Source organism: Anguilla rostrata, chromosome 16, assembly GCF_018555375.3.
Source record: "Anguilla rostrata isolate EN2019 chromosome 16, ASM1855537v3, whole genome shotgun sequence".
In the NCBI taxonomy this organism is placed as follows: Eukaryota; Metazoa; Chordata; class Actinopteri; order Anguilliformes; family Anguillidae; genus Anguilla; species Anguilla rostrata.
In genome coordinates this window covers 4649777-4677249 of record NC_057948.1, presented here as the reverse complement: position 1 = coordinate 4677249, position 27473 = coordinate 4649777, and the positions used below count along the sequence as shown (strand labels likewise).

Below are 27473 nucleotides of genomic sequence, written 5' to 3'. Positions count from 1 at the left end.
AGTCAAAGCCATGCCAACCACATTTCTAAATATCTCAGGAAAATTAAAATAATAAAAATCAAACTGGAAATTAAAAGTACAAAAACGACAACTATTTCGATTGTATTGCGGTTTCATTAAACAGTATAAATACTGTTAGTAATAAAAGTATACTAAATAGAAATTGATTATCAAATATTAAGCAATATTCAACTCTTGCTCTTTGTACACTAGTTCATTCGGAGGAAAAACAAAAACAAGAAAACAAACAGCAACCATTTGCTTCAGCAAACCATGCTGTCCTTAATAAGGAGCACGAAATCTGCTACCTCTCGAACATACGCTGAACTCAAGAATAAGCATTGCTCTACGCGATACATCGCATCTATGCATATATACGCGCGAATATATACACATACACAAAATGCATCGACAGATTTTTTCATTTCAAGTGCTGCAGTCCGGTACATTAACATACAAGTAGTAACATTAACAACCTCAAATATTTAAGGCACTATGTGTGGGGAACGAGATACAACGCAGCGAAGTTTCGGGACACGAACGATAAAAGAGCAACGTCTACGCATCTCTCCGTTAAATGTTTTTTTTTTTCTTTGCCCATGCAAGAAGACATGCAGCGTGAAGAACGACCTTTTTCCGATAAGTGACTCGACACTCGAAACAACTAAGACACCGAAAAAAAAAAACAAACAGCTGAAACGAGTACACGCCACACTGGGGACACAGGTGCATCTGTTGCCCTACGACTAGATACTGGGATGGCTTTACAAATGTAGATGTGTCTTGCACAAGTTAAAGGCATTATAGAAAAATAAGGGGGGGACAAAACCAGAATTCTGCCCCCGGTTTTCAACCTGTTTTGAAGAGTTAACCATAGAAGATCCAATGAGAAGGTATATCAAATGTGCAAAACACATTAAACGTGAGTTTCTTTAATTCATTCTCCACTTTCTCTCTCTCTTCTCTTTAAAGCTCAAAGTTTCAATTGCACCCGAAGTCTACATGATTCAAAAAAATAGTCTCTTTTTTCCTCCCCTCCTTTTCTCTTGTGCCATGGCTTCCAACGCGCAAAACCGCCGTCTTGTTCTCGTTGCCGTTGTTCTTAGCGGTTGGGCCCGGTGGAGGGGGCGGAGCTACCACTGAGGCCCCGCCCCTCCCGGCGCTCAGATGTAGGCGTACTGGTTGGGTTTGGCGGAGCTGAGGGGGAAGCCGGGGTAGGCGGGCGAGGCGATGTAGGAGTGGGGCGGGAAGAGGGGCTTGAACTGGCTCTGGACGGTCGGGGAGGGCAGCAGCCGGTGGCTGATGCCCACGGCCACCTGGCGCATGATGCCGCCCGGGTGCGAGATGCCGTAGGCCGGCTGCAGGACCGGGCGCGTGCTGCAGGGCGGGGCCAGGATCTGGGCCACGGGCGCGGCCGTCACCAGGGGCCCGGAGGGCGGGTAGGGGAGCAGGGCGGGGTGGGGGTGCGCCGCGGTGTGGTTGGGGCTGCCGTGGGGCAGGGGGAAGGGGTGCCCGTGGACGGAGGGCGGGATGAAGGCCTGTTGCCGCCGGTGACCGTAGTTTCCGTTCCACTCCTGGTGGCAGGACCCGTAGTGCTGGACCTGGGGCGGGGCCAACGAGAAGGGGCGGAGTCAACACACGCAAAGACAACAGAAACCGCACCCACACACACACCAGTTTACAACCAGGCAGTAACACATTGCGCTTCTCCCAAGGTCCTTAGCAAAGACTCCAGTGGTTGATTAGTCGAGTCAGGTGTGCTACTGATTGGTTGGAACGAATGCCTGTGCCCACGCCAGCCCTTTCTGGATAAGATTGAGGACCCCTGATTTACAGAGTGCACAGTTACACTGGACAACATTCAGACAAATGTGAAAGACTTTTCAGGGTCCTGAGGACAGAACGCAACTAGATGAAAAGTGGTACAAGAATGTACCAGAACGTTCATTGTTTGTTTAGCAGGGACCATGCACAATTAAAATACAAATGCACCAGAGCTGCAGTGTGGATGGGGTGGGGGGCGGGGCATGGAGGGGTGGGGCAGGATGCGGAGGGGCGGGGCCACCGACCTGTGCGAATCCCAGGTGCTGCTGCTGGAATGCAGGCGTCATCTTCTGCTGGCGGTTGAGGAGGGGGGCGGAGTTACGGTTGGGCCGGCCGGACGCACCACGACCCTTTGACTGACACGTCGCGTCTGAGAGAGAGAGAGGGAGAGAGAGAGGGAGGAGGAGGGAGAGAGAGAGAGAGAGAGGGGAGAGGGAGACAGAGAGGAGAGAGAGAGAGAGGGAGGGGAGGGGGAGGGAGACAGAGAGAGAGGGGGGAGGAGAGAGAGGGGAGGGGGAGGGAGACAGAGAGAGAGAGAGAGAGAGAGGGAGGGGGAGGGAGACAGAGAGAGAGGGAGAGAGAGGGGAGGGGGAGGGAGACAGAGAGAGAGAGAGAGAGAGAGAGGGAGGGGAGGGAGACAGAAAGAGAGAGGAGTAGAGGGAGGGGGAGGGAGACAGAGAGAGAGGGGGAGTGAGAGAGATGGACAGTTAGAGCTCAGCTACGCTCACATAAAAGCCCACTGCTCTAAAGTCAACCGTGCACACGTACGGACGGAGTAAATCCGGAAGGTTCCCCCTCCGCGCGGTCAGACCCGACCTGCCACTCCGCTAGGGGCGTGGCCCCCAGCCTTACCGCCAATGGGTGGAAACCGCCAGCGGCCAAGAGTGCATCGACTGACTTCCACTGACCGACAACAAATGAGCAGCCCGGCAGCACAAAGAAACAGGAATATCACGGCGATTGAAGCCAAATGAAAGCGGACTTGTTTATAGGCGCGAGTTCCGCGGTTCCGTAAAAAATAGCCGCCGTGGGGCTGAAGCAGCGCACTGTGGGCGGGTGGATGCCGGAACGGGGAAGGAGATACAAGGGCGTATCCGTTACAGAGTCTGCAGTCAAAAAGCACTCCACGTATCGCCCGCCACTCAGACCATTAGACAGCACAGGGAACAGGAGCTCAGGGAACAGGAGCTCAGAGAACAGGAGCTCAGCGAACAGGAGCTCAGCGAACAGGAGCACAGGGAACAGGAGCTCAGAGAACAGGAGCACAGGAGGAGCCAGGAACAGGAGCACAGGGAACAGGAGCCAGGAACAGGAGCCAGGCAGACACAGAGGAGCACAGAGGAACAGAGCACAGGAACAGGAGCACAGGGAACGGAGCACAGGAACAGGAGCACAGGGAACAGGAGCTCAGAGAACAGGAGCACAGGGAACAGGAGCACAGGGAACAGGAGCTCAGGGAACAGGAGCTCAGGGAACAGGAGCTCAGGGAACAGGAGCTCAGCAAACAGGAGCTCAGGGAACAGGAGCTCAGACACCTATGTCCATTACTGCTTTGTTTGAAACGCGTGTCGTAAAGCAATAAAAAAGCCAGTCAATGCTGTGTAAGAGTTGTGTAAGTCGCTTTGGATAAGAGCGACTGCTAAAAAGCCTGTAATGCAATGCAACGTGTTATGGATTTACATTATAGATATTAAACAAATCAGTTCAGTTTTCAGTCTAGATTCTAAGACCTCCCCGGGCGTCAGTCACCTGCGTTGGTCATGTGTTCGTCGCCGACGGAGACGGAGTTGTTGTTCCGCGTCCGCATGGGCGGGACCGCCGCGGCGCGCGGGGCGGGCTTGGCGGGCCGCCTCTCCGGGGCCCCACCCCCGCGGCCCCCGTCCCGGGGCTTACGGTTCTGGTTCGCCCCCCCGCCGCCGCCCCCGCCGCCGCCGATGTAGCGCCTCTGCGCGAAGGGGCTGCCACTTCGGCCGGAGGAGTCCGAGGCCGGCGAGCCGTCCACCGTGTCGCAGCCGCTCTCCTGCTCGCCGTCCGTCATGCTGGAAGGTTCCGGAAAAAAGGCCAGAGATTCACACCGATTTCATCACGCTGTCCACATCTGGGTCAAATTACGCACTTGTTTCGGATTCAAATACTTTTCTGTGCTCTGTTGATCTTTCCTGGCGTAACTGAGCCTGCCAATATGACCAGAAGGGCGGGGTTTGCACTTTCTGAGAGTATTTCATTGGTTCCAATACAACAGACAAGATCAGCAAAGGGTAGAAAAGGATTTGAATCCAAAACAAATACGTATTTGCCCCTGATGCTGTCCAAGCCCAAAGCGTTGGGAGGACCGAGTGAAAATTGACTAGGAACTAGACTGGAACTGTCCGAGGAAGATTTGAAGTGAAACTTCGCTGGAGTAAAGGAGGGGGCAGTGTAGTATAATGGCTAAGGAGTTGGTCTTGTTACCTAAAGGTCGCAGGTTCGATTCCAGGACACTGCCGCTGTACCCTTGAGCGAGGTACTTAACCTGCATCGCTCCGGTATATATCCAATGTAAGTCACTCTGGCTTAGGGCGTCTGGTAAATGCCTGTAATGTGATGTGATGTGATGAGGCGCGGGTCGGTCACCTGTTGGGCCGCTTGCAGGGGGAGGGGCTGGAGCGGGGGGAGGTGGAGGAGCTGGTGCTCAGGGTGCTGTCGGGGCTGCTGAGGGAGCACACGCGGCCCATGTTCAGCGCCCCCCGGCACGCCTCGCAGTCCGGGCCGCTCTTGCACCTGCCGGAGAGAGAGAGAGAGGGGGCGCGGTCAAACGCCGTCCCGAAACCCTCGACCGGGGCGCCACGGGCGACCAAGTATCCTCACCCCTGCTTTCGGGGTGTTCAGGCGACTTCTATCCATTCAAACATTTGCAGTCGCCATCGTTACTGATTTTCTGTTACCTCCATCTAGTGCAGTGGAAACAAACCCTGTTTCTGGAGGTCTATCGTCCTGTAGGTTTTCACTCCAACCCTAACAAAGCCACACCTCATTCAACAGCTAGAGATCTGGATGAACTGCTAATTAGCAGAATCAGGTGTGCCAAACTGGGGTTAAAATGAGAACCTACAGGAAGGTAGATCTCCAGGAACAGGGTTGGTTACCACTGCTCTAGTGGCATCTAGATCAAGACTGGAAAATTTATCTGAAATAGTGAAATGTTTGTATGCACATGAGTGTGTCTGCATGGGTTCAGGGGGCTGCACATGTGGTCAAAAGGTCAAAGGTCATAGGTATGTAGAGACACAAAGTGAGCAGAACTATAACTATGAACTATAACATTTAATATGCAATAAGCAACACTACCTTACTGTACTGAACAAGACCATCTCTCCCCCTTCAGCTGGTTTTGTATTTGCAGTAAAACCCAATCCTGTTCAGTTGCGTTATAACTGCACAAGGTCAAATCCCACTGGTATGTCGCACGGTTACAAAAAGCTGCATGCAATAAATCACTTATGAATCCTGAGAAAACACCACAAACACCATCAGGATGTGGCCCCCGGTGATTAAAATACTCGAACACAAATAGAACTTCCTGTAAACAGGGCCATGGTGGAGATGACAGGAAAGGCAGCCATTGTGGCCTTGTGCGTTCCAAACCCCGGCCGGCACAATGAGAGGCTTATTTAAGAGGACTCGGGGGGGGGGGGGGGTTGCGTTCTATGGGGTGGTGGCATGACAGGCCCTGGCCAATGGGAGTGGGTGCTGGGTGGGCTCCGGCCAATGGGAGCGTTGACAGGGTGGGCCCTGGCCAATGGGAGCGTTGACAGGGTGGGCCCTGGCCAATGGGAGCATTGACAGGGTAGGCCCTGGCCAGTGGGAGCGGTGACTGGGTTGGCCCTGGTCAATGGGAGCGGTGACTGGGTGGGCCCCGGCCAATGGGAACGGGTGCTGGGTGGGCTCTGTCCAATGGGAGTGGTGACTGGGTGGGAACTGGCCAATGGGAGCGGTGACTGGGTGGGCCCAGGCCAATGGGAACGGGTGATGGGTGGGCTCTGTCCAATGGGAGTAGTGACTGGGTGGGAACTGGCCAATGGGAGCAGTGACTGGGTGGGCCCTGGCCAATGGGAACGGGTGCTGGGTGGGCTCTGTCCAATGGGAGTGGTGACTGGGTGGGAACTGGCCAATGGGAGTGGTGACTGGGTGGGAACTGGCCAATGGGACCGTTGACAGGGTGGGTCCTGGCCAATGGGACCGTTGACAGGGTGGGCCCTGGCCAATGGGAGCGCTGACAGGGTGGGTCCTGGCCAATGGGAGCAGAGACGGGGCGGGCCCTGGCCAACGGAAGCGAGTGTTGCGCGCGACTCTGATACTCACTCCCCCAGCGAGTGCCTCTGGGCCGCCTCGTCCTCGTCCGTGTCGCTGCTGATGGTGATGACGCTCACGATGGGGCTGGGCGAGTCCGCCATCGCCGCCTCCCCCCCCTGCCGCCCCGCCGGCCGCTGCTGCTGCTGCTGCTGCCGACCCCCCCTGCCCCCCCGCCGCCGTCGCCGCCGCCGCTGCTTGTGGGAGAGGGCCGGCTGGTCGGGGTCCCGCCCCGCCCGGCAGCAGCTGGACGCCTCGGGCTCCGCCCCAACGCCCGGCGCCGGCTCCGCCCCCGGGCAGTCCTCCCCCTCCTCCTCCTCCTCCTCCTCGGAGCTCTTCCTGACGCCGCGGCTCGTCGGAGACGGGCGCGCGGAGGTCCGGGCGCTGTTCGCGTTGTGCGCGTACCCGTTGCTCCTGCCGGGAGAACACGGAGAAAGAGGCGTCGGCTTAGCGAGCGGAGTCCACGGCGACGAGGGGACGCGCCCCGACGACGGACGCGTCGGGAGTCGTCTCCGGGCGGTTAAAGCGGATCGATCGGCGCGACCGACGGCAGGGCGCCTGCTTCCAGCGCCCGGCGAAACCCAAATTTATTCAAACCCAGCCAGGCCAAATAAAAGCCTTGTCAGTCCTGATCTACAAAGCTGCAGCCGCTGTCTGGAGCTCTTAAAATATCTTCAAAAAGGGGGGGGGGTCTTTCCCCCTTTGTCTCCTAACCGCGGCCAACCGAGCTCACGGTGCGGCCCCAACCCGAACCCTCGCGGCCTCCGCTGCCCCCTCTGAAGGGCGCCGCGCAGGCCGCCGCAGGCCGAGAGTCGGGCTCCAGCGAACACGCCACGGGTGCCGCAGCGCGAGCTTGATTTGCGGTAGTTAGGAGAAAAACAGTCCAGCTGTGCACGGTAAGACGGAATAGAATAAAATAGAATAGAACATAATAGAATAAAATAAAATAGAACAGAATATAATATAGAAAAGAATAGAGCAGGACAGAAACGAAAGAACAGGTTAGAACAGAATAAAATAGAATAGAACAGAATCAAACAGAACACAGCAGAACAGAGCAGAGCAGAAAAGAATAGAACAGAACAGCACAGAACGAAACAGAACAGAATAGAATAGAACAGAATTGAACATAACAGAAGAGAGCAGAGCAGAAAAGAATAGACTAGAATAGAAAAGAACAGCACAGCACAGAATGAAACAGAACAGAACAGAACAGAACAGAATAGAATAGAATAGAATAGAATAGAATAGAATAGAATAGAATAGAATAACTTTATTTTTCCCAGGGGGAACTTCAGGTGAAGTAGCCGTCAAACAAAAAAATTCAATAAACATAACTACATTAACTACATAAAATGACATTTAGAAATGAAATAAAATTACCGAAAGTGCATTTACAGATTTCTAAATTACTTAACTAATTATTACAAATTTGAAATGAGAAATTCTATCGAGGAAATCCTCGGAAGAAATCCCACACATAAATTACACAGAACTGAAAGAAACACTAAAACACAATACCATGCTGTCAGGCCAGCCGGTATGAAACCGGCCAATCCTGAGCGAAGGCGGAGCCAAACCCACGGTCACAGCTCCAGCAGGATGAGTCACCCGGGAGCCCCGCCCCCCTCCAGTTTTAACGGCTAAGAGGACGGGACAGGCGTTCAGTCCCCGAGGCAGGGTGTGGCCTGCACGGGCAGGCGGAGGCGGTGTCTCACCTGTTCGCACAGGGCTTGTTTCTCTTGTTAGCCGCGGCAGACTGGGGCCACACCATGTGTGCGATGCCTATGCTTATTGGCTGGTGGGCGGACACGGCCATTTGGTTGGTCAGGAGAGGCTGGGGCATCATGGAGCCGTAATGGTTGCCGTGGGGCCGCACTTTCCTGAAAACGCACACATTGCTGTCGCTTACTGGCACGCACTCGCTACTGAAAGAGTGACACAGACACATGCCTCATTTTGTAGCACGTTTTGTTGTCCACATGCATTAATTTAATTTTTATAATAATAATAATAATAATAATAAACCTCACAGAGTACATTTCATACTAAGAACCAAGTGGCTCACGGTGCCTAACAGTGGATTCAAAAGACTACAATTAAGAACAAGGGCATACTTTGTATAAAATCAAGTAAACAGCAATAAAATATTAAAGGGACAAATAATAAAAACAGTGAGAGGGCAAAAACACATGAACACCATTAAACAGGCATGATTCAGCTGAGACTGGGTTAGCGCCTGACAAAGCCTTCCCATTGGTAGAGGAACCGTGCAGTCGCTACACCCCAGCGAAGCTCACAACGTCACCGGGGGGGCGGGGCTCACGCGGCCGAGCGGGCGGGCGGGTGTACGGCGCGCTGTGAGTGCGGACGGCGGCGTTGGCACTCACCCCCAGTCCCCCAGTCTCTGTGGGCCCGCCACAGTTTCGGAGGCCAGCGTGGTCGCCGGGGGCGGCACCGCCTGCACCTGCTGCCAGGTCGGGACCAGGATCTGCTGCGCCCGATTGGACCACGTCTGCGGCGGGGGGAGGGGGTCCGTTAGCGGTTAGCGGTTAGCGCACGTGCTCACTGGCTCACTGCCCATCTCTGACAGCCTCCGTTATGAATCCATATTAAGTCTCCATGATCACCGCTTGGCTCAAACACGTCTGAAGTCTCTATGGTTACTGCCTCAAACATGTCGAAAGCATCTATGGTCACTGTTTGGCTCTAACACATCTAAAGTCTCTATGGTCACGGGCTCAAAGTTGTCTAAAGTCTCTCTTGGGTCAGATAAAAGCCAACATCACAGCTGGTCACTTCTTTGGCTCAAAGACGTCTAAAGTCTCTATGGTCACGGGCACAAAGACGTCTAAAGTCTCTATGGTCACTAGCTGGCTCAAACACGTCTAAAGTCTCTATGGTTACTGGCTGGCTCAAACACGTCTGGAGTCTCAATGATGATGATTTGTCTCAAACATGTCTAAAATCCTTTCCTCAAACAAGAAATTTGGAACTTAGAATTCAAAAACGTTTGAGACAAAGAGACTGTATGTATAAATCTCTATCATCTCTGTTAGAAACATGTCTCGATTGGCAATGTTGATCTCAAGCCAGTTTGGGTTGCTAGGACACTGTTCATCTCTAACCTGCTTTGCATCTCTATGGTCACTGACCAACCTCTACCTTGTTTTTTGTTTCCATCAATTATTACCTGTCTGCTGACCTCTCATGCTCAATTTCATACCTCACATCCCTCATAGCTTCTCCTGTGACTAACCTGTTTAATGAGCTGTGGGGTTCTCTCTGTCTGTCTGTCTGTCACCTGTTTAACCATTTAAGGTTAAGGGCATTCTAATCACATACAGTACTTGTGGTAAGACCATAATTACTGTATGTGATTAGAATGTCCTTAACTAAACATTCCAATGATGATGTCACAATCACTACTGGTAATTGAAAGCAATGGAGTTCTAGAACACTGACTTTCGAATTTTTTTTAAACATTCTAAAAAAAAAAAAACTAAAAAAAAAACCCTACTCTTCAAAGGGTTAACGGTCTGCCCGTGTGTCTCCTCCCACAGCAACCAGTATGTACCCCTCCTCCGTAGCAACAGTATGTACCCCTCCTCCTAGCAACCAGTATGTACCCCCCTCCTCCCACAGCAACCAGTGACGCCCCACCTGTGTAATGACCCCTGTCCGGATCTGTAAGGGCTGTATGGCGGGAGCCTGGGTCACCAGCGGCACAGTGTTGTCCATCCGGACCGGGTAGCCCGCGGGCTTGTTCGGGTTGGGCGGGATTCCTGTCGGGGGGAACAGAAGGAGGCGCCGTGGAAAACGGAGCCACAAACGGAACCACGGACCGGACCTTTTCCTGTCTGCTTGTCTGAGCTCCGCGAAGGGCGGTGCAGTTCTGGCACAAAATGGCCGCCTTGCACGGCCAGGCGAGAGCTAACACGTTAGCGGTGCGGAAAGTGCTTTGAGATCATAAAAAGCAGCACATGAATGCAATCCATTATTATTACTATTGTTACCCTGATGGTTAAAAACAGAGAGGCCGTACCTTGGAGGGGAGGGGGACAGAGGATTAGCGCTTGCTGAAAGGAATCGTTGCACCCGAACTGAGCACTTCCTGTCTGCAGCGGCATCCCAGGATGCATCACGGAGGGAGGGGGTGGGGCTAAAGCCTGTCGATGGAGACGGAGAGAGAGCGCGTCTGAGAAAGCCGAACAGAAACGGCGAGGCGTTTGTGTCATAACACACTGGGAAACAGGAAGGAAAGCCTTAAAGTATCCTGACCAAAAAAAAAAAGAAAACAAACAAACAAAAAAAAAAACAGCTGCTCTACCCCGAACCCCCTGCAGGTGGCGACATTGTAAACACAGTGCAGACTCTGGGGAGGCGCGGGGGGATACATTATCAGCAAACTGAAAGGCACGTGCGATGGGGGGGTGTCAGGGTTCGCTTGTCCCAATACAGGCTAATCTAATCATCGAACAGCAGCCATTGGCTTTCGGCTGCCTGTAGGTTCCCCATTATGAAATGACACAAGCAGAGTTGACTAAAGGAAATCCGCTCTGCCTTTGAAAACGCTGTGAAAAAAGTCATTCAGACCAGGTAATTATGTAAACCACGCACGGCAGGGGTGCTCAGTTCAAACAGCACGTGCGAATGAAAGAGCTTCGCCGCGATTCGAAAAACGACAGAAACAATAAACAGTAACGCCGACGACCGAACCATTAGACGCCCTTTTTAGGGCACCGGAAAACGGTGTTAAAAGCTCGGCTCGCAAAAAATTCCAGAATCGACGCGAGAACCCGAAAGCGCGTAAATTACCGATCAGACTAAGATTCCGTCTGATCGCCAAGTCGAAAAATACTGTGAATTAATGAGTCTGTGGAGGGAAGTAATGAGTCTGTGGTTGCTATGGGGGAGGGGCGGCACCGAGCCGGCGCGTCCTAGCGCTGCTCGCCCGCTCGACGGCTTTCGCGACGCGGTCACGTGACCGCGGCGTGCGTTAGAAACGCGGGGCGGGAGCCGGGCCGCGTCGGTACCTAGCGAAGGCGTGCGAGTCACCGGCGGGCAAACGGGTCCGCCGTCAGAGCCACGGGCGTCGCCAGACCACGCTTACCGAAAATATTTTTCGATGCCCCGGTCAAAACTCTCTGCATCACGTCTAAAAACGTATCAAGCACGTGTGGCAAATTTAGGCGGTGATTACAGAATGTAGTTACGTCAGCCACCCCCCAAATAGCGACCAGTATCAACCAGTAGCGAATATAACAGTATGATATAACAACATAACAGTATCAAAATAGCGACGGTCAACCATTACATTACATTACAGGCATTTGGCAGACGCTCTTATCCAGAGCGACGTACAACAAAGTGTATAACCATAACCAGGAACAAGTATGACGAAACCCCTAGAGAGAAGTACCGGTCCAAGTGCAGGGAACAACCGCATAGTTCAACTTGGACCCTGAAGGTTAAACTGATTAACACTAAACAACGAGAACGGCAACAACGCAGTCTATGGAAAAAAATACAAGCAGTAGTTAAGACAGGCGTGTAATAAAGATGCTGTCACTGTTATACTGGACACAGACTTCAACTGGATTTTCAGGAAGGTGTGGATCTGTCTTCAGGTCTAGCGGTGCCCTTGGTCGAAGCACCGTCTGGCCAAGCGGTAAGGCGGCACCAGGACTTCAGAACCTCGGCCCAAATGCCACGCCGGCCCGGTCCGTGAGCCGCTTCATCTTTTCATACGCGCGCTTCCTGCTTCGTACACGCGCTTCCTGCTTCCTGCACATACAGACAAGCGGTGTCTGCACTGCGGCCATCTTCTGTGATTACTCGCCAGGTTACAGAGGGTGTTGATAAAATGAGTGTGTTTCCCCTGTACCCTCTATATGAGGCACGCAGCAGACCTCCTTTCCATCGTCCACTCAGCATAATGGCCTCTGGTAATTTAGACTGCCATCATTTTCAACGGAACAGCATAATGAAACGGAACAGCTTAACGGAACAGTGTAACGGAACAGCCGAACGGTGCAGAACAGCTCAACGGAACAGCCGAACGAAACCAAACAGCTCAACAAAATAATGTAACGAAACAGCCGAACGGAACAGAACAGCTCAACGGAACAGCCGAACGGAACAGAACAGCTCAACAAAATAGTGTAACGGACCAGCCGAACGGAACAGAACAGCTCAACAAAATAATGTAACGGAACAGCCGAACGGAACAGAACAGCTTAACGGAACAGCCGAAAGGAACGGAACAGCTCAACAAAATAGTGTAACGGAACAGCCGAACGGAACAGAACAGCTCAACAAAACAGTGTAACGGAACAGCCGAAAGGAACAGAACAGCTTAACAAAACAACGTAACGGAACAGCCGAACGGAACAGAACAGCTCAACAAAATAATGTAACGGAACAGCCGAACGGAACAGAACAGCTCAACAGAACAACGTAACGGAACAGCCGAAAGGAACAGAACAGCATAACAAAACACCATAGCAGAACAGTAGAACGAAACAGAACAACGTAACGAAAAAGCCGAACGGAACGGAGAAGGGTAACAAAACGGTTGGAACCAAACAGCGCGAGCGAACAGCGCTTACCTGAGTGTGCACGGGGCCCATCTTATTGAAAGCCACGGTCAGGTTTGCAGCGTTGGTTGAGGTGACCGGTCTCATGAAGGGGGTCTTATTGCGGTTCATGGTGTCGTAGGTGCTGGAGTGCGATCTGCACACGTCCATGATGTGGAAACATGATTTGACACTGTGAGCGGAAAAGGGAAGGGGGGCAACAAACACAAACAGAGGAAAGGGTGAGGAAGAGAGAAAGGAGGTTGGCGTCAATCTTCTGTTTCGTTCTCACGAGGCCGACTCGTCACAGGCATCGCCGCCGCGCTGAGCTGCCCCGCGTTTCTCACCGCGGCCAAGAAAGCGACCGCCGCTTAACTTTCCCGACAGCTTTCAGCCTCCAGCAGGTGGCGCCCTGCTGGGTTAAATACACCCTCGCGCGACACATGTTCAGAGGCAGGGCCGAAACGCAGCTCAGCCAGCGCTGGGGACAGGCTGATTTATGCGCTTCATACCCACGCGCGCCCCGGCTATGGCTTTGAGCTCGGCTACGTTCGTCTGACAGGGGATCAGCGTGTGAACGTCTCTAACGGTCCCCACATTTGAATGCGTGGGACGACGGTTCCCACGGGCTGGGAAGAAGGGTGGGAAAAGTGGCGGGAGCCCACTGCAGGGTTGCAGTGCTGCGTCGCAGGGAATGCGCGCTGCATGCGGGGTGGGGCGGGAGAATGTACTAGCTGCTGTGGGAGGAGGGGGTACCTACTGGTTGCTGTGGGGGAGAGGGTACATACTGGTTGCTGTGGGGAGGGCGGTACATACTGGTTGCTGTGGGGGAGGGGGTACATACATACTGGTCGCTATGGGGTAGGGGGTACATACTACGGGTTTGCTGTGGGGAGGGCGGTACATACTGGTTACTGTGGGGAGGGGGTACATACTGGTTTCTGTGGGGGGGTCTACTGTTGTCGGGAGGGGGGGTACATACTGTCTTTCTGTGGGGGAGGGGGGTACATACTGGTTGCTGTGGGGGAGGGGCGGTACATACTGGTTGCTGTGGGAGGAGGGGGGTACATACTGGTTGCTATGGGAGGAGGGGGTACATACTGGTTGCTGTGGGAGGAGGAGGGGGTACATACTGGTTGCTATGGGAGGAGGGGGTACATACTGGTTGCTGTGGGAGGAGGGGGCTACTGGCTAGGGCATACTGGTTGCTGGTGAGGAGGAGGGGGGTACATACTGGTTGCTGTGGGAGGAGGGGGGTACATACTGGTTGCTGTGGGAGGAGGGGGGTACATACTGGTTGCTATGAGAGGAGGGGGGTACATACTGGTTGCTGTGGGGGAAGTCCAGCAGGTGCTGCATGGTAAGGAAGGGGTGGTTCAGAGCCTCAGCCGGGGCGATCCTCTTCTCGGCATCGATCAGCAACATGGTCTTCAGCAGAGACACAAACTCCCTGCGGTCCGCCTTCTCCGCCAACAAGTCACTTCCTTCCAGATTCATCACCAAGTTCACCTGCGCCGAGAGAGTCGGGGAGAAACCAGACGCCAGAAACGTGACCGGGGGTGGGGTGGGGGGGCAGCTTGGCACCGTTAACGTTCCACGACAGCGCTGTCCATGGAGGCTAGCTTGCACGTCAGCAGGCAGACCGGGTTTCACTGCTAGGTTTCGGTCTGTTAGGTTTCGGTCATCAGCTCGAAGGTTCGTCCTAAACCGGGTACGCTGAGCATCAGTCAAGTTTAGCTCGAAGGCATGACCCAATCGAAGGCAAATCCTGCCTAAAATTTCTTTCCGTAGACAAACCGTTTGGCTTTATATGTTGTACGCAGAAGCAAATACGTTATGGACTATGCTTTAAAAACAGTGGAATTCCTGCGTTAGCTGGATTGAACACCGCGCAGGCACAGACGGGGGACACCCGGGGAGAATCTGGGGTCCTTCCGCGACCCTCGGGCACTCACGTGCGCTACGTCGTCCAAACAGCTGAAGATGTACTTCCTGGCTTCTTTCGACTTCATCCCCGTCTCCGCCTCGTGCTCCTCCGTCGTCTGCGGAAACAGGAAGGGGGGGGGGGGGGCGGAGTCAGCACGCACGCGACAAGGGGCCACCAACCCCCTCTCGTAGCCAGCACGTCCCGCGACGGGCCCCGTTTCGACCACCTTCGAACCCGGACATTCACACCCCTCAGGAGTCCACACGACATTACAGGCATTTAGCAGACACTCTTATCCAGAGCGACTTACACAACATTACACACAGCATTTGCACTGCATCCATTTATACAGCTGGATACATACTGAAGCGATGCAGGTTAAGTACCTCGCTCAAGGGTACAACGGCAGTGCCCAACCCCGGAATCGAACCTGTGACCTTCAGGTTACAAGACCAGTTCCTCACCCGTTATACTACACTGCCACCGGTACGTTCGCCCGCCCCACCCCACATGCAAAACGCCCTAACAGTGTCCCATCTTCCCAGCTCTAGCGCTGCACATTTGTCAAACAAATGACTGAACTGTAAATGTTACGAAACAGGACAGTGGGTTTAGAACAGGGGGTTTTAATTTCTTTCTCGGGGGGGGGGGGGGGGGGGGCATGGGGGTGTGGGGGAAGGACGGCTCATGGGGAAAGGGGGGGGGGGGCCCACCTTGAGCCTCCAGGCCGCGTACGGGGAGTCCGACTCCCTGCAGAAGAAGCGGGACGTCTTCGTCCCCACGTTCAGGAGCTGCTCGCCCGGCAGCCCCTGGGTCTGAGAAATGTAGCGAATCTGTCAGAGGGAGAGGAAGAGAGAGAGAGAGAGAGAGGGGGAGAGAGAGAGAGATGGGGGAGAGAGAGAGAGAAAGCGATGGAAGGAGAGGGAGGAGAGAGTGAGAGAGAGATGGAGAGAGAGGGGAGAGAGAGGGAGAGTGAGAGAGAGATGGGGGGGAGAGAGAGAAAGACAGGGAGAGAAAAGGAGTGAGAGAGCACCATTATAATTAAGGCCATTTTACCCAGGGTGAAGTTCACGGATCTCAGCTTTCCCCAGTGTACTGACATTTTTACTGCACCAGTTAGTTTGAGGTCCACACATGCCCCACACACACACACACACGCACACCCCACACACACACACACACACGCACACACACACACACACACGCCCCACACACACACACACACACACACACGCCCCACACACACACACACACACGCATACACGCACACACACAGAGTAAGCGCCACTCCTCTGCTGAGGTCATATTCACACGCTCTCGCCACGCACTGGATGGGAACTCGGCGCGGTGGCGAACCTCCGAATCGCAGGCCGCCCCGCCTCAGATCCGCCCCCCCCCTCTTTTTCGCGCTGTCCCGTTAGCGCTCGCCAGGCTAAGCGGCGGGCGCGCCGCGGCGGGCGGCCTGAGATTCGCGGGCGCCGGGTTTTATTTGGGGCGCGCTCGGTCGGAGCGGCCCCGGAGTGACGTCGGTGACGCGGGGGTGTCGAGCGGAGCTCCCATTAGCGCCATCCCGCCATTCTGGGGCTGGGGCGGTGAGCTCCGCGTTTCGGAATCTAAACCATCTCCAGGGGACGCGGCGGGGGGATGGGGGGTCGGGGGGTCTATCCCACCACTTCAATCCAAAAACCAGGGCAAGGACAAAGAGATTTACCAGGGATGCTTTTCTTATCCTGTTGCTATATACCAACATGCGCGCACACATACACACACCCACACACTCTCACTCACTCACCCACCCACACACACACACACACACACCCCCACACACTCTCACTCACCCACCCACACACCCACACACACACACACACACAATCAAGGCTATACACAGAAACAGGGAACGTACACACAAAGAGGGACACGGACACACGTACAAACAAGGTTGCACAGACCGACAGTCACACACAAACACACACACACAGGCACTACTGACCCCTGAACACTGTACCACACAGGCACTACTGACCCCTGAACACTGTACCACACAGGCACTACTGACCCCTGAACACTATACCACACAGGCACTACTGACCCCCTGAAAACTACCACACAGGCACTACTGACCCCTGAACACCGTACCACACAGGCACTACTGACCCCCTGAAAACTACCACACAGGCACTACTGACCCCCTGAACACCGTACCACACAGGCACTACTGACCCCCTGAACACTGTACCACACAGGCACTACTGACCCCTGAACACTATACCACACAGGCACTACTGACCCCCTGAAAACTACCACACAGGCACTACTGACCCCTGAACACTGCACCACACAGGCACTACTGACCCCCTGAAAACTACCACACAGGCACTACTGACCCCTGAACACCGTACCACACAGGCACTACTGACCCCTGAACACTGCACCACACAGGCACTACTGACCCCCTGAACACTGTACCACACAGGCACTACTGACCCTTGAACACCGTACCACACAGGCACTACTGACCCCTGAACACCGTACCACACAAGCACTACTGACCCCTGAACACTGTACCACACAGGCACTACTGACCCCTGAACACCGTACCACAAAGGCACTACTGACCCCTGAACACTGTACCACACAGGCACTACTGACCCCTGAACACCGTACCACAAAGGCACTACTGACCCCTGAACACTGTACCACACAGGCACTACTGACCCCTGAACACCGTACCACAAAGGCACTACTGACCCCTGAACACTGTAGCACACAGGCACTACTGACCTCTGAATACCGTACCACACAGGCACTACTGACCCCTGAACACAGGCACCACACAGGTGCTACTGAACAACGTACCACACAGGCACTACTGACCCCTGAACACTACCACACAGGCACTACTGACCCCTGAACACTGTACCACACAGGCACTACTGACCCCTGAACACTGTACCACACAGGCACTACTGACCCCTGAACACAGCACCACACAGTGCCTACTGAACCCTACACCGTACCACACAGGCACTACTGACCCCTGAACACTGTACCACACAGGCACTACTGACCCCTGAACACTGTACCACACAGGCACTACTGACCCCTGAACACTACCACACAGGCACTACTGACCCCTGAACACTGTACCACACAGGCACTACTGACCCCTGAACACTGTACCACACAGGCACTACTGACCCCTGAACACTGTACCACACAGGCACTACTGACCCCTGAACACTACCACACAGGCACTACTGACCCCTGAACACCGTACCACACAGGCACTACTGACCCCTGAACACTACCACACAGGCACTACTGACCCCTGAACACCGTACCACACAGGCACTACTGACCCCTGAACACTGTACCACACAGGCACTACTGACCCCTGAACACCGTACCACACAGGCACTACTGAACCCTGAACACCGTACCACACAGGCACTACTGACCCCTGAACACCGTACCACACAGGCACTACTGACCCCTGAACACTGTACCACACAGGCACTACTGACCCCTGAACACTGTACCACACAGGCACTACTGACCCTTGGACACTGTACCACACAGAACAAATGACCCCTGAATACAGTACAGCACAGACACTACTGACCAGTGAATACTGAATAACAGACACCCCTTGACCGCTGCACTCAATGCAAGAGATATCCAATACCGAAACAGTTCTACTGCTTGTATGTACGGTATAACAGGCACCTCGAACATCAACAGGCATCCCCTCCATCCTGACAATTCAAATCTACACACACTTCAAAACGCAGACAGCTACAGCACATACATTCAGTTAAAAATAACACAAAATCCAGGGCTGCTGGGGCGGCTCATCCTTTTAAGGCACCGTTCTGGTGCATGCACAGGGCCCACAGCCTGGGATCGAACCCCGACCACACCAAGAGCAAGCGCGTCCGGTTCGCCCCGCGGGGAGGCAGACAACCGCCGGCAGCAGCACCCGGAGTCAGGGAGCTTTCAGTCAGCCCAGATTCCGCTCTCACCTCTCTCTACTGACCCCTGCTGGTCGATCCGGTGACCGCGGTGCGCGTCCGTCTAAGCATCTCCTCCCCCCTGCTTCGCACCCCAGGCGCGCGGACCTCCACGCACGCGCCGCGAGACGCACAGGCGGGCGTCGTCACCCTTTACGCCACAGCAGCCGCCGCGGCTACGGTCGCGGTCACGGCGACCGCGGGGGACGGCGGTCACGGTCGCTCAGCCGGAGGAGAGCGAGCCACGGGAGCGGTTTTTTTTTTTTTGGCACCGCCTGCCGTCGAAAGCGACGAGTTTTGGGATGACTAAGCGGAGGCCGACCCCCCAGCCTCCAGCTTCCCGGACTTTACGGCAAAGAAAACTCCGGGAATAAAAATGCCTGCGTAGGAATGCGTGAGCGGACGGGGGGAGAGGGGGGCAATCTCAGAGATACCGCGGTGGAAATAAACAGGAGCTCCGAGCAGCAAACGGGAAAGGCTCTTCTTGGGTAAACATTCCAGTTGGACGGTATGCAGGGTCGGAGTCCTGATCTATGTGGTCACTTCTGGCACTACGATCTTTACTTCACTCTAGTGTGTTTTTTTCTGCACCTCTGCACCTTGAACTGATGCACTTGTTGTAAGTCGCTCTGGATAAGGGCGTCTGCTAAATGTCTGTAATGTAATGTAATGTACGCACTTACTGTATGTCGCTTTGGATAACAGCGTCTGCCAGATAAATGTAATGTAATGTGAGGTAATGTGACGGACGGGGTTTTTTTTAACCTGAGTCATTTCTGACCGCCGGTGACGGGCCAGCTTCGGCGTGCGACTGACGTTCTTCGCCGCTCACGCGGTGCGTTCCCCGCGGGTCCCGCCCCCGGGTGACAGAGCTCACGAGGGAGTCCGAGCGGGCCGGGCCACGAGCTTAACTCGCCCTCTCTCTCTCTCTCTTATTTTTTTTATCGGTTCTTTATCGGTTCACTACTTCATTCATCCACCCCATCACCTCAGTGATAACTTTAATGCGTAACGCATATACATTCATATACACACAGACAAAATATTTTAAAAAAACTATTGCGAAGCAATCGTGAAATGACGAAAGCGAAGGGCGACGACCGAGTTAGCGTACGCGCGCGAGAGCGCGCCGTCAGTAACCGCCGACCGCCGGTCGCTCGGGGCGACGTGATAACCCCGCCCTCGAACGATCCCGGAGCCAAACGCCTCGAAGCGACAGGGCTGACGCAAGATCCAACATGCGGGTGGGGGATGGGGGGGATCGTCGACCAATGAGAGGTACAAGGGGGGGAAGAACTCAAAGGAACGTGCCGTCCCGAGCTCCAGGGGTTCTAGGCGGGTAAAGCGGCCCTGCTGAGGTGCTGTGGCTGCGTAGCGAGATCTTCGGGTGCTCCCAGTGTGGGAGTTATAAACACACTGTGCTGCGGGACGCGGAACAGGGCCCAGGGCCGGAGCGGTCAGCAAAGTGCTGGTCACCCCGCCTGGCTCGAGGACTCCACTCGGCCCCGGGGTGACACGCCACGCCACGCCCCGCTCTCCTGAGGCCTCCTCTAAAGCTCTGCTGAAATGTTCAAATGGACAGAGCTGAGGAACAGTCGTAATAACTCACTGCATTTCACCTTTCAAACGGGGCACTCGTTTGCCAACACAGCCTTTTCAGAGAGCACTGCTAATGCTAATGCAGAGAGCACAGCTAATGCTAATGCAAGCACACAGCTAATGCTAATGCAGAGTGCAGAGCTAATGCTAAAGCACACAGCACAGCTAATGCTAATGCAGAGCGCATGACTAATGCTAATGCAGAGAGCGCATGACTAATGCTAATGCAGAGAGCACAGCAAATGCTAATGCAAGCACACAGCTAATGCTAATGCAGAGTGCACAGCTAATGCTAATGCACACAGCACAGCTAATGCAGAGCGCACGGCAAATGCTAATGCAAGTGCACAGCTAATGCTAATGCAGAGAGCACAGCTAATGCTATTGCAAGCACACAGCTAATGCTAATGCACAGAGTACAGCTAATGCTAATACAGAGTGCAGAGCTAATGCTAATGCAGAGAGCACAGCTAATGCTAATGCAAGCACACAGCTAATGCTAATGCAGAGAGCACAGCTAATGCTAATGCAGAGCGCATGGCTAATGCAAGCACACAGCTAATGCTAATGCAGAGTGCACAGCTAATGCTAATGCAGAGAGCACAGCTAATGCTAATGCAGAGTGCAGAGCTAATGCTAATGCACACAGCACAGCTAATGCTAATTCAGAGTGCAGAGCTAATGCTAATGCAGTGTGCACAGCTAATGCTAATGCAGGGCACACAGCTAATGCTAATGCAGTGTGCACAGCTAAAGCATACCGCACAGTTAATGCTAATTCAGACAGCACAGCTAATGCATACAGCACAGCTAATGCTAATTCAGAGCACACAGCTAATGCATACAGCACAGCTAATGCTAATGCATACAGCGCAGCTAATGCTAATTCAGAGTGCACACCTAACGCATACAGCACTGCTAATGCTAATGGATACAGCACAGCTAATACTAATGGATACAGCACCGATAATGTTAATGCACATAGCACAGCTAATACTAACGCAGAGCACTCAACTAATGCTAATGCAGAGAGCACAGCAAATGCTAATGCAGAGTGCAGAGCTAATGCTAATGCACACAGCAAAGCTAATGCTAATGCAGAGAGCACGGCTAATGCTAATGCAAGCACACAGCTAATGCTAATGCAGAGAGCACAGCTAATGCTAATGCTAATGCTCGGGCCAGACAGGCATGCAGCTCCTGCAGGGCCGAACCTGGGCTAATCTCATACTGCGCACAGAGCTAATCAGCGTGCGGGTCCCCCTGCGTCAGCACACCGAGTGCCCTCCCACACCACCAGACTACTGTCTCCTAGTGCCACGGCCCATCCTCCCCTGCCCTCGAGATGGGCCTCGGCCCGTATTAAGCGTCTGTAAATGGGTTCTCTCTCTTTCCCCGGGGCAAAAACATGATCCGGAGCTTGGGGAGTCATGCGAGCTGTTAAAAAAAAAAAAAAAACTAAACATAAATATGAAAGACTACTTTTGAACCGACGGCAGCGCTTGTGAAACTGATACAGGGTTGTGGTGTAGGGCTGGGGGCAGGAGCGAGCACCAGTCCCCAAGAGTGCGTAGCTTTAGATCAGCCCGAAATTGCTCAATCTGCAGCATGGTCCTGCGACTGCAGCACTGGGGGTGTAACCCAACACCGCATGCCCCTCCACCACCCCCCACACACCCTTTCATCCAGCTTCCCCCGCCCCCAGGACCTCCCTCCCTGCCTCCAGTAACCGCAGCTGTAATCTCATCAAGGCCCCCACCACCAAAGCGTGGGCCTGGCAGGATGGGGGGCACACACCCTAAAACTGCCTAAAAAAAGAAGAGAAACGAAGGGAGGGAGGGAGGGGTGTAGATGGACTGCCATCTCCCTTCAAAAATAAAGGACGCCTCAGGGAAAGGAGGGGAAGCCGGCACGTTCTGTGAGCGGAGGGACGGGGGGGGCAGATTCCAAATCAGAGTGCATCATGGGGACTGTGACGGCGTGGTGGGTACGACAGCGTGGGGTATGACAGTTCACCGGCTTAAACTGAACAGGGTCAGGTTCTGCTGTGTGAGGGGGTGAACGCAACGCAAGACGGACAGACAGTCTCGTGGACACATCGGCAGCGGGCAGGCAGAACTAATCGCACGGCCGAGCAGCTGTCGAGGGTAACCCGGCGGCGAGTGTGCAGTCGCAGGAAGGCCGTGGAGGAGCGCCCCATCGGCAGGCCGCAGGTATCGGAGCCCCAGGCGAAGCAGACCCGTTACCTGATCGTACTCCAGCGCGCCGGGGTAGAGCGGCCATCCCAGGAACAGCTCGGCGATGACGCAGCCCAGGGACCACATGTCTATGGCTTCGCAAAAGGCCAACCCCAGGATGATCTCCGGAGCCCTGTGGAGAGGCAGACGAGACAGAACTCAACGCTGTGGACGGACGAGACCAAACAGACGAGACAAAAAACTCAACGCTGTGGACAGACGAGACCAAACTCAACGCTGTGGACAGATGAGACCAAACTCAACGCTGTAGACAGACGAGACCAAACTCAACGCTGTGGACAGACGAGACCAAACTCAACGCTGTGGACAGACGAGACCAAACTCAACGCTGTGGACAGGCGAGACCAAACTCGCTGTGGACAGACGAGACCAAACTCGCTGTGGACAGGCGAGACCAAACTCGCTGTGGACAGACGAGACCAAACTCGCTGTGGACAGACGAGACCAAACTCGCTGTGGACAGACGAGACCAAACTCGCTGTGGACAGACGAGACCAAACTCAACGCTGTGGACAGACGAGACCAAACTCAACGCTGTGGACAGGCGAGACCAAACTCACTGTGGACAGACGAGACCAAACTCAACACTGTGGACAGAGGCCTTCAAAAGCTATTGAGGGGAGATACAGGAGTGCAGACAAGACAGAATCTTTAAGAGCACAATGAACAGATGACAAATACAGTTTTTTATTTGTCTTGTTTTACCACAAAAGCCCTTGAGTTTCAATTTTTCCTTATTTTAAACACACTGAAAGTTCTTATCAAGCTCCACTGTTCTGTGGCCTCATCAACTAATAAAAGTTGGTTCAAAACCTCTCAAAGAAGCAGTTTTTTGCTCCACAGAAGAACATTTTTTGGAGCTACGCCGTTTTGGCAGGACGCCACTGATACGAGCGCTGATCCGAACAGGAGCCGGTCGTGCGGTCACGTGCTCCAAACGCAGGAGACACTCGACGCCGGGGCGAGACGTATCCAGGTTACACGAACGCGCGCAACGCACCTTCAACGGCCCCAAGCACGTCAGCCGGGGAGTCCGAGGGTAACTCTAAGCGTTAGCGTTAGCCTTCGGGGAAAGCAGGTTATAAAACCAGGGACGCGTCGACAGCATCCAGTGGCCCCTGTTACCCCTGTCAAAATACGGTTTATCCCCGCACGTACGGGGCACAGGTGCACGTGCAGCCCCGGGGCGTGAGCGCTACCCGAGGCTAGCCCGGTGCCCAACTGCTCAGCGGTAACGACCTCATCGAAATGAGACGCGGCGACGGACCTCTCTGCGTCGTCGGGCCGATCCTTTCGAGCTGACCGTCTCCGTAGAAACGACCCCCCCGTAAAGCAGGAAACGGGCCTCCGCTAGAGAAAGGGCTCGGTGGACCCAAATAAGGGCGTGTGTGAAAAACGTGTGCAACCGAGCGTGTGGGGTGGCCGAACTGAGCCAAAATGGACGTTCCCCCCCCCCACCAAATGGGGCAGGGGGGTGGATCTCCCGCTGTGGCACCTTTCCGATCCCGTCGGCCCTGTCGCCACGTCTCACCACCGCTGCTTTCTACTCATCCAAATAAACATAAGAACTTCGTACAAAAGGGGGGTAAGACCGTCTGCTTTCAATTAAAGTAGCGAAGGTGCTACCGACACACGCGCAGTGAAACAATGTCCAACTCGATGAGCCCGACTCCTTTTTCGAAAAAGCTGTAAATCTGCCTGTGTCTAGACTGGGCCTATCCGCTTGAACTCGCTCTAAATTCGGCGAGTAATGGCGAAGCGTCCAAAAGTGGCGACGGGGAACGGGGAAGGGGCAGGCTTTCCGCTAAGCGCGCGGGTTTCTCGCGCCACACACGGATGGTATGGGGTGGGGGGGGGGAGGGGTGCTCTTTCATCTAAAAACGCCTGACGGCTTTTTTTTAGCCGGCCTGCTAGGGGGGGAACCTCATCCCACAGACGAGAGGGAAGCCTCTCTCTCGCGTCGACAGAAATCTTCTCCCCTGACGACAGCAACTGTTACAGCAGAGGGGGCGGGGTAAGAACACCCAGCGGAGAGCGTGGGGTGTGTGAGGGTTTAGGGGAGAGCGTGGGGTGTGTGAGGGTTTAGGGGAGAGCGTGGGGGGTGTGAGCGTTTAGGGGAGAGCGTTTGAGCGTTTAGGGGAGAGTGTGGGGTGTACGTGCGTTTAGGGGAGAGCGCTGGGTGAGCGTTTAGGGGAGAGTGTGGGGTGTGTGAGGGTTTAGGGGAGAGAGTGGGGTGTGTGAGCGTTTAGGGGAGAGCGTGGGGTGTGTGAGGGTTTAGGGGAGAGTGTGGGGTGTGTGAGCATTTAGGGGACAGTGTGGGGTGTGTGAGGGTTTAGGGAGAGGGTGGGGTGTGGGTGAGCGTTTAGGGGAGAGCGTGGGGTGTGTGAGCGTTTAGGGGAGAGCGTGGGGGTGGTGAGCGTTAGGGGAGAGTGTGGGGTGTGTGAGGGTTTAGGGGAGAGCGTGGGGTGTGTGAGGGTTTAGGGGAGAGCGTGGGGTGTACGAGCGTTTAGGGGAGAGCGTGGGGTGTAGAGGGTTTAGGGAGAGCGTGGGGTGTGTGAGGGTTTAGGGGAGAGCGTGGGGTGTGTGAGCGTTTAGGGGAGAGCGTGGGGTGTGTGAGGGTTTAGGGGAGAGCGTGGGGTGTGTGAGCGTTTAGGGGAGAGCGTGGGGCGTGTGAGCGTTTAGGGGAGAGCGTGGGGTGTGTGAGCGTTTAGGGGAGAGCGTGGGGTGTGTGAGTGTTTAGGGGAGAGCGTGGGGTGTGTGAGGTTTAGGGGAGAGCGTGGGGTGTGTGAGGTTTAGGGGAGAGCGTGGGGTGTGTGAGGGTTTAGGGGAGAGCGTGGGGTGTGTGAGGGTTTAGGGGAGAGCATGAGGTGTGTGAGCGTTTAGGGGAGAGCGTGGGGCGTGTGAGCGTTTAGGGGAGAGCGTGGGGCGTGTGAGCGTTTATGGGGAGAGCGTGGGGTGTGTGAGCGCTGGGTAAGCCAGACATTTCATTCACCCGTACGGGACCTCATTTAAGGAAGGAGGAACCTGCCCTTTTTTTTCCCTCAAGCTCATTTATCATCTACTTAGTTTTGAATACGTTTTGTTCACTTCTCAAGCACCCCGCCGAGCACTGGCACATCGTTGTAGCCCACGGCAACCACCTGTCACGAAAGCCCGAACAGGCAACCGTCGTACAGACAGCCCGCAATTACAACCGAAAGAAATACGGTAAACGGACCGCATTTAAATAGCGCTTTTATCCAAAGCGCTTTATACTTGATGTCTCTCATTCGCCAGAGCAGTTGTGGGTTAGGGGTTAGGTGTCTTGCTCAGGGACACTTCGACACGCCCCAGGGCGGGGTTCGAACCGGCAACCCCCCCGACTGCTGGACAATCGGTCTTACCTCCTGAGCTACGTCGCCCCATATCACAGGACGAAGTGTAGCACAGTGCCTAAGGAACTGGGCTTGTAACCGAAAGGTCGCAGGTTCGATTCCCGGGTAGGACACTTCCGTTGTACCCTTGAGCAAGGTACTTAACCGGAATTGCTTCAGTATATATCCAGCTGTATAAATGGATACAATGTAAAATGCTATGTAAAAGTTGTGTAAGTTGCTCTGGATAAGAGCGTCTGCTAAATGCCTGTAATGTCATGTAGTATCACCGGAGGACTTCGGATTACGTAACTCCGTCGAACATTTAAAGCGCAAACGTTTCCGTAGCGCTGCAGGGGGGCGGGAGAGAACGGGACTCGGGAATCGCGCGAACGTCCAGAGAACACGCGGACGCCTCCGTGTACGAACACACACACTCTCTCTCAGGCACACGCATACGCACCTGTAAACGCATACACACTCACACACGCACTTACATTTACACACGCTCGCTCTCTCGCGCACACGCACACACACACACATGCAGACGTGTACACACACACACACACACACTCCCAGACTGAACAATGAGAAATTTCCCGTCTTGCACGACACTGCTCTGCTGCCCTGCTCGTCTGGACAGGTGCCAGGAAAGCCCTCATCCGTCAATCCTGCGACCGGCTCAGTTTTTTTTTGGGGCACCGTCCCGTGCCGCGTGCCGGGGGGGAAGGCGCGGGAGGCCGAAAGCTGCGATGACGAGCCGCGCTGGGGCGGCCGCGCTCCTCTTCGCCGAGGCCCCCGTTTCGTGACGAGCGGCGATCCCCCGCACGCGCGCGGAAGCTTCCGGAAGGAAACGCCGAGTCAGCCGCGCTCTCCGCCCCGGGCTTAGTCAACAGCGCAAGCTGAAAACACCCCTCGGAACACGACACGTTTTCTCCGGCCCGCCCCTTCGGAGGCGGGGCCTTAGGGGCCTTCGTCGCCACGGAAACCGTTTGGCGGCCGCGTCCGAGGCGCTGACCGCCCCCCCCTGTCTCCCCCCCCCCCCCCCCGGCCGGTCTTAGCCTGCCGAAACGGCTCGGGGGCACCATGGAAATCAAAAGGGCTACGACACCAAACCTGGCACCACACAGGAAACACACTGGGGTTTAAAACAAAAAAAAAAAAACAAGATGGAGTCAGCAGTGTAGTACACTGGCTAGGGAACTGGGCTTGTAACGTTGCAGGGTGTGATTCCCAGGTGGGGCACTGCCACTGCCGTTTATGAGCGCGGTACTTGACCGGAATAGCTTCAGCGAAACAATCAACCCGCGCAAACGCATACGATCCATTTATACTTCATTTGAGAAGAAACTGACGGCGCGTAAAAAACGCGTAGGCCGCTTCGCAGATAAGAGCGTCCCGCCTGACCGTGCGTGCGTCCGCTTCGACCGCAGGGGGGGGGGGGGGGGGCACCATGCGTTCCCATGGGAATCTGAGAAACTCGGCGCATCACAAAAAAGGGTAAAAAGACACGGGCTGAGTGGCCTGGGTCAGGAAAGGGCTGGCGGGGGGGGCGACATAGCTCAGGAGGTAAGACCGATTGTCTGGCAGTCGGA

The 27473-nt window shown here is 54.6% G+C and overlaps 1 protein-coding gene across 2 annotated transcripts in view; it reads right to left on the bottom strand.

Moving 5' to 3' along the window:
• Positions 1–1018: 1018 nt before the first annotated feature.
• The window catches only part of LOC135241751 (homeodomain-interacting protein kinase 3-like), a 56295-nt gene continuing 29840 nt past the window's right edge, over positions 1019–27473 (bottom strand). For both annotated transcript variants that reach the window (XM_064312402.1, XM_064312403.1), the window contains 14 exons: positions 22514–22637; positions 15372–15491; positions 14687–14773; positions 14056–14240; positions 12765–12924; positions 10199–10322; positions 9817–9938; positions 8544–8668; positions 7872–8036; positions 6166–6567; positions 4438–4584; positions 3574–3863; positions 2070–2194; positions 1019–1601 (listed from right to left, as the gene is read on the bottom strand). In XM_064312402.1, coding sequence (XP_064168472.1) covers positions 1164–1601; positions 2070–2194; positions 3574–3863; positions 4438–4584; positions 6166–6567; positions 7872–8036; positions 8544–8668; positions 9817–9938; positions 10199–10322; positions 12765–12924; positions 14056–14240; positions 14687–14773; positions 15372–15491; positions 22514–22637 — 2614 coding nt within the window. In that variant the 3' untranslated portion in view covers positions 1019–1163. The remainder of the gene's footprint in view (positions 1602–2069; positions 2195–3573; positions 3864–4437; positions 4585–6165; positions 6568–7871; positions 8037–8543; positions 8669–9816; positions 9939–10198; positions 10323–12764; positions 12925–14055; positions 14241–14686; positions 14774–15371; positions 15492–22513; positions 22638–27473) is intronic.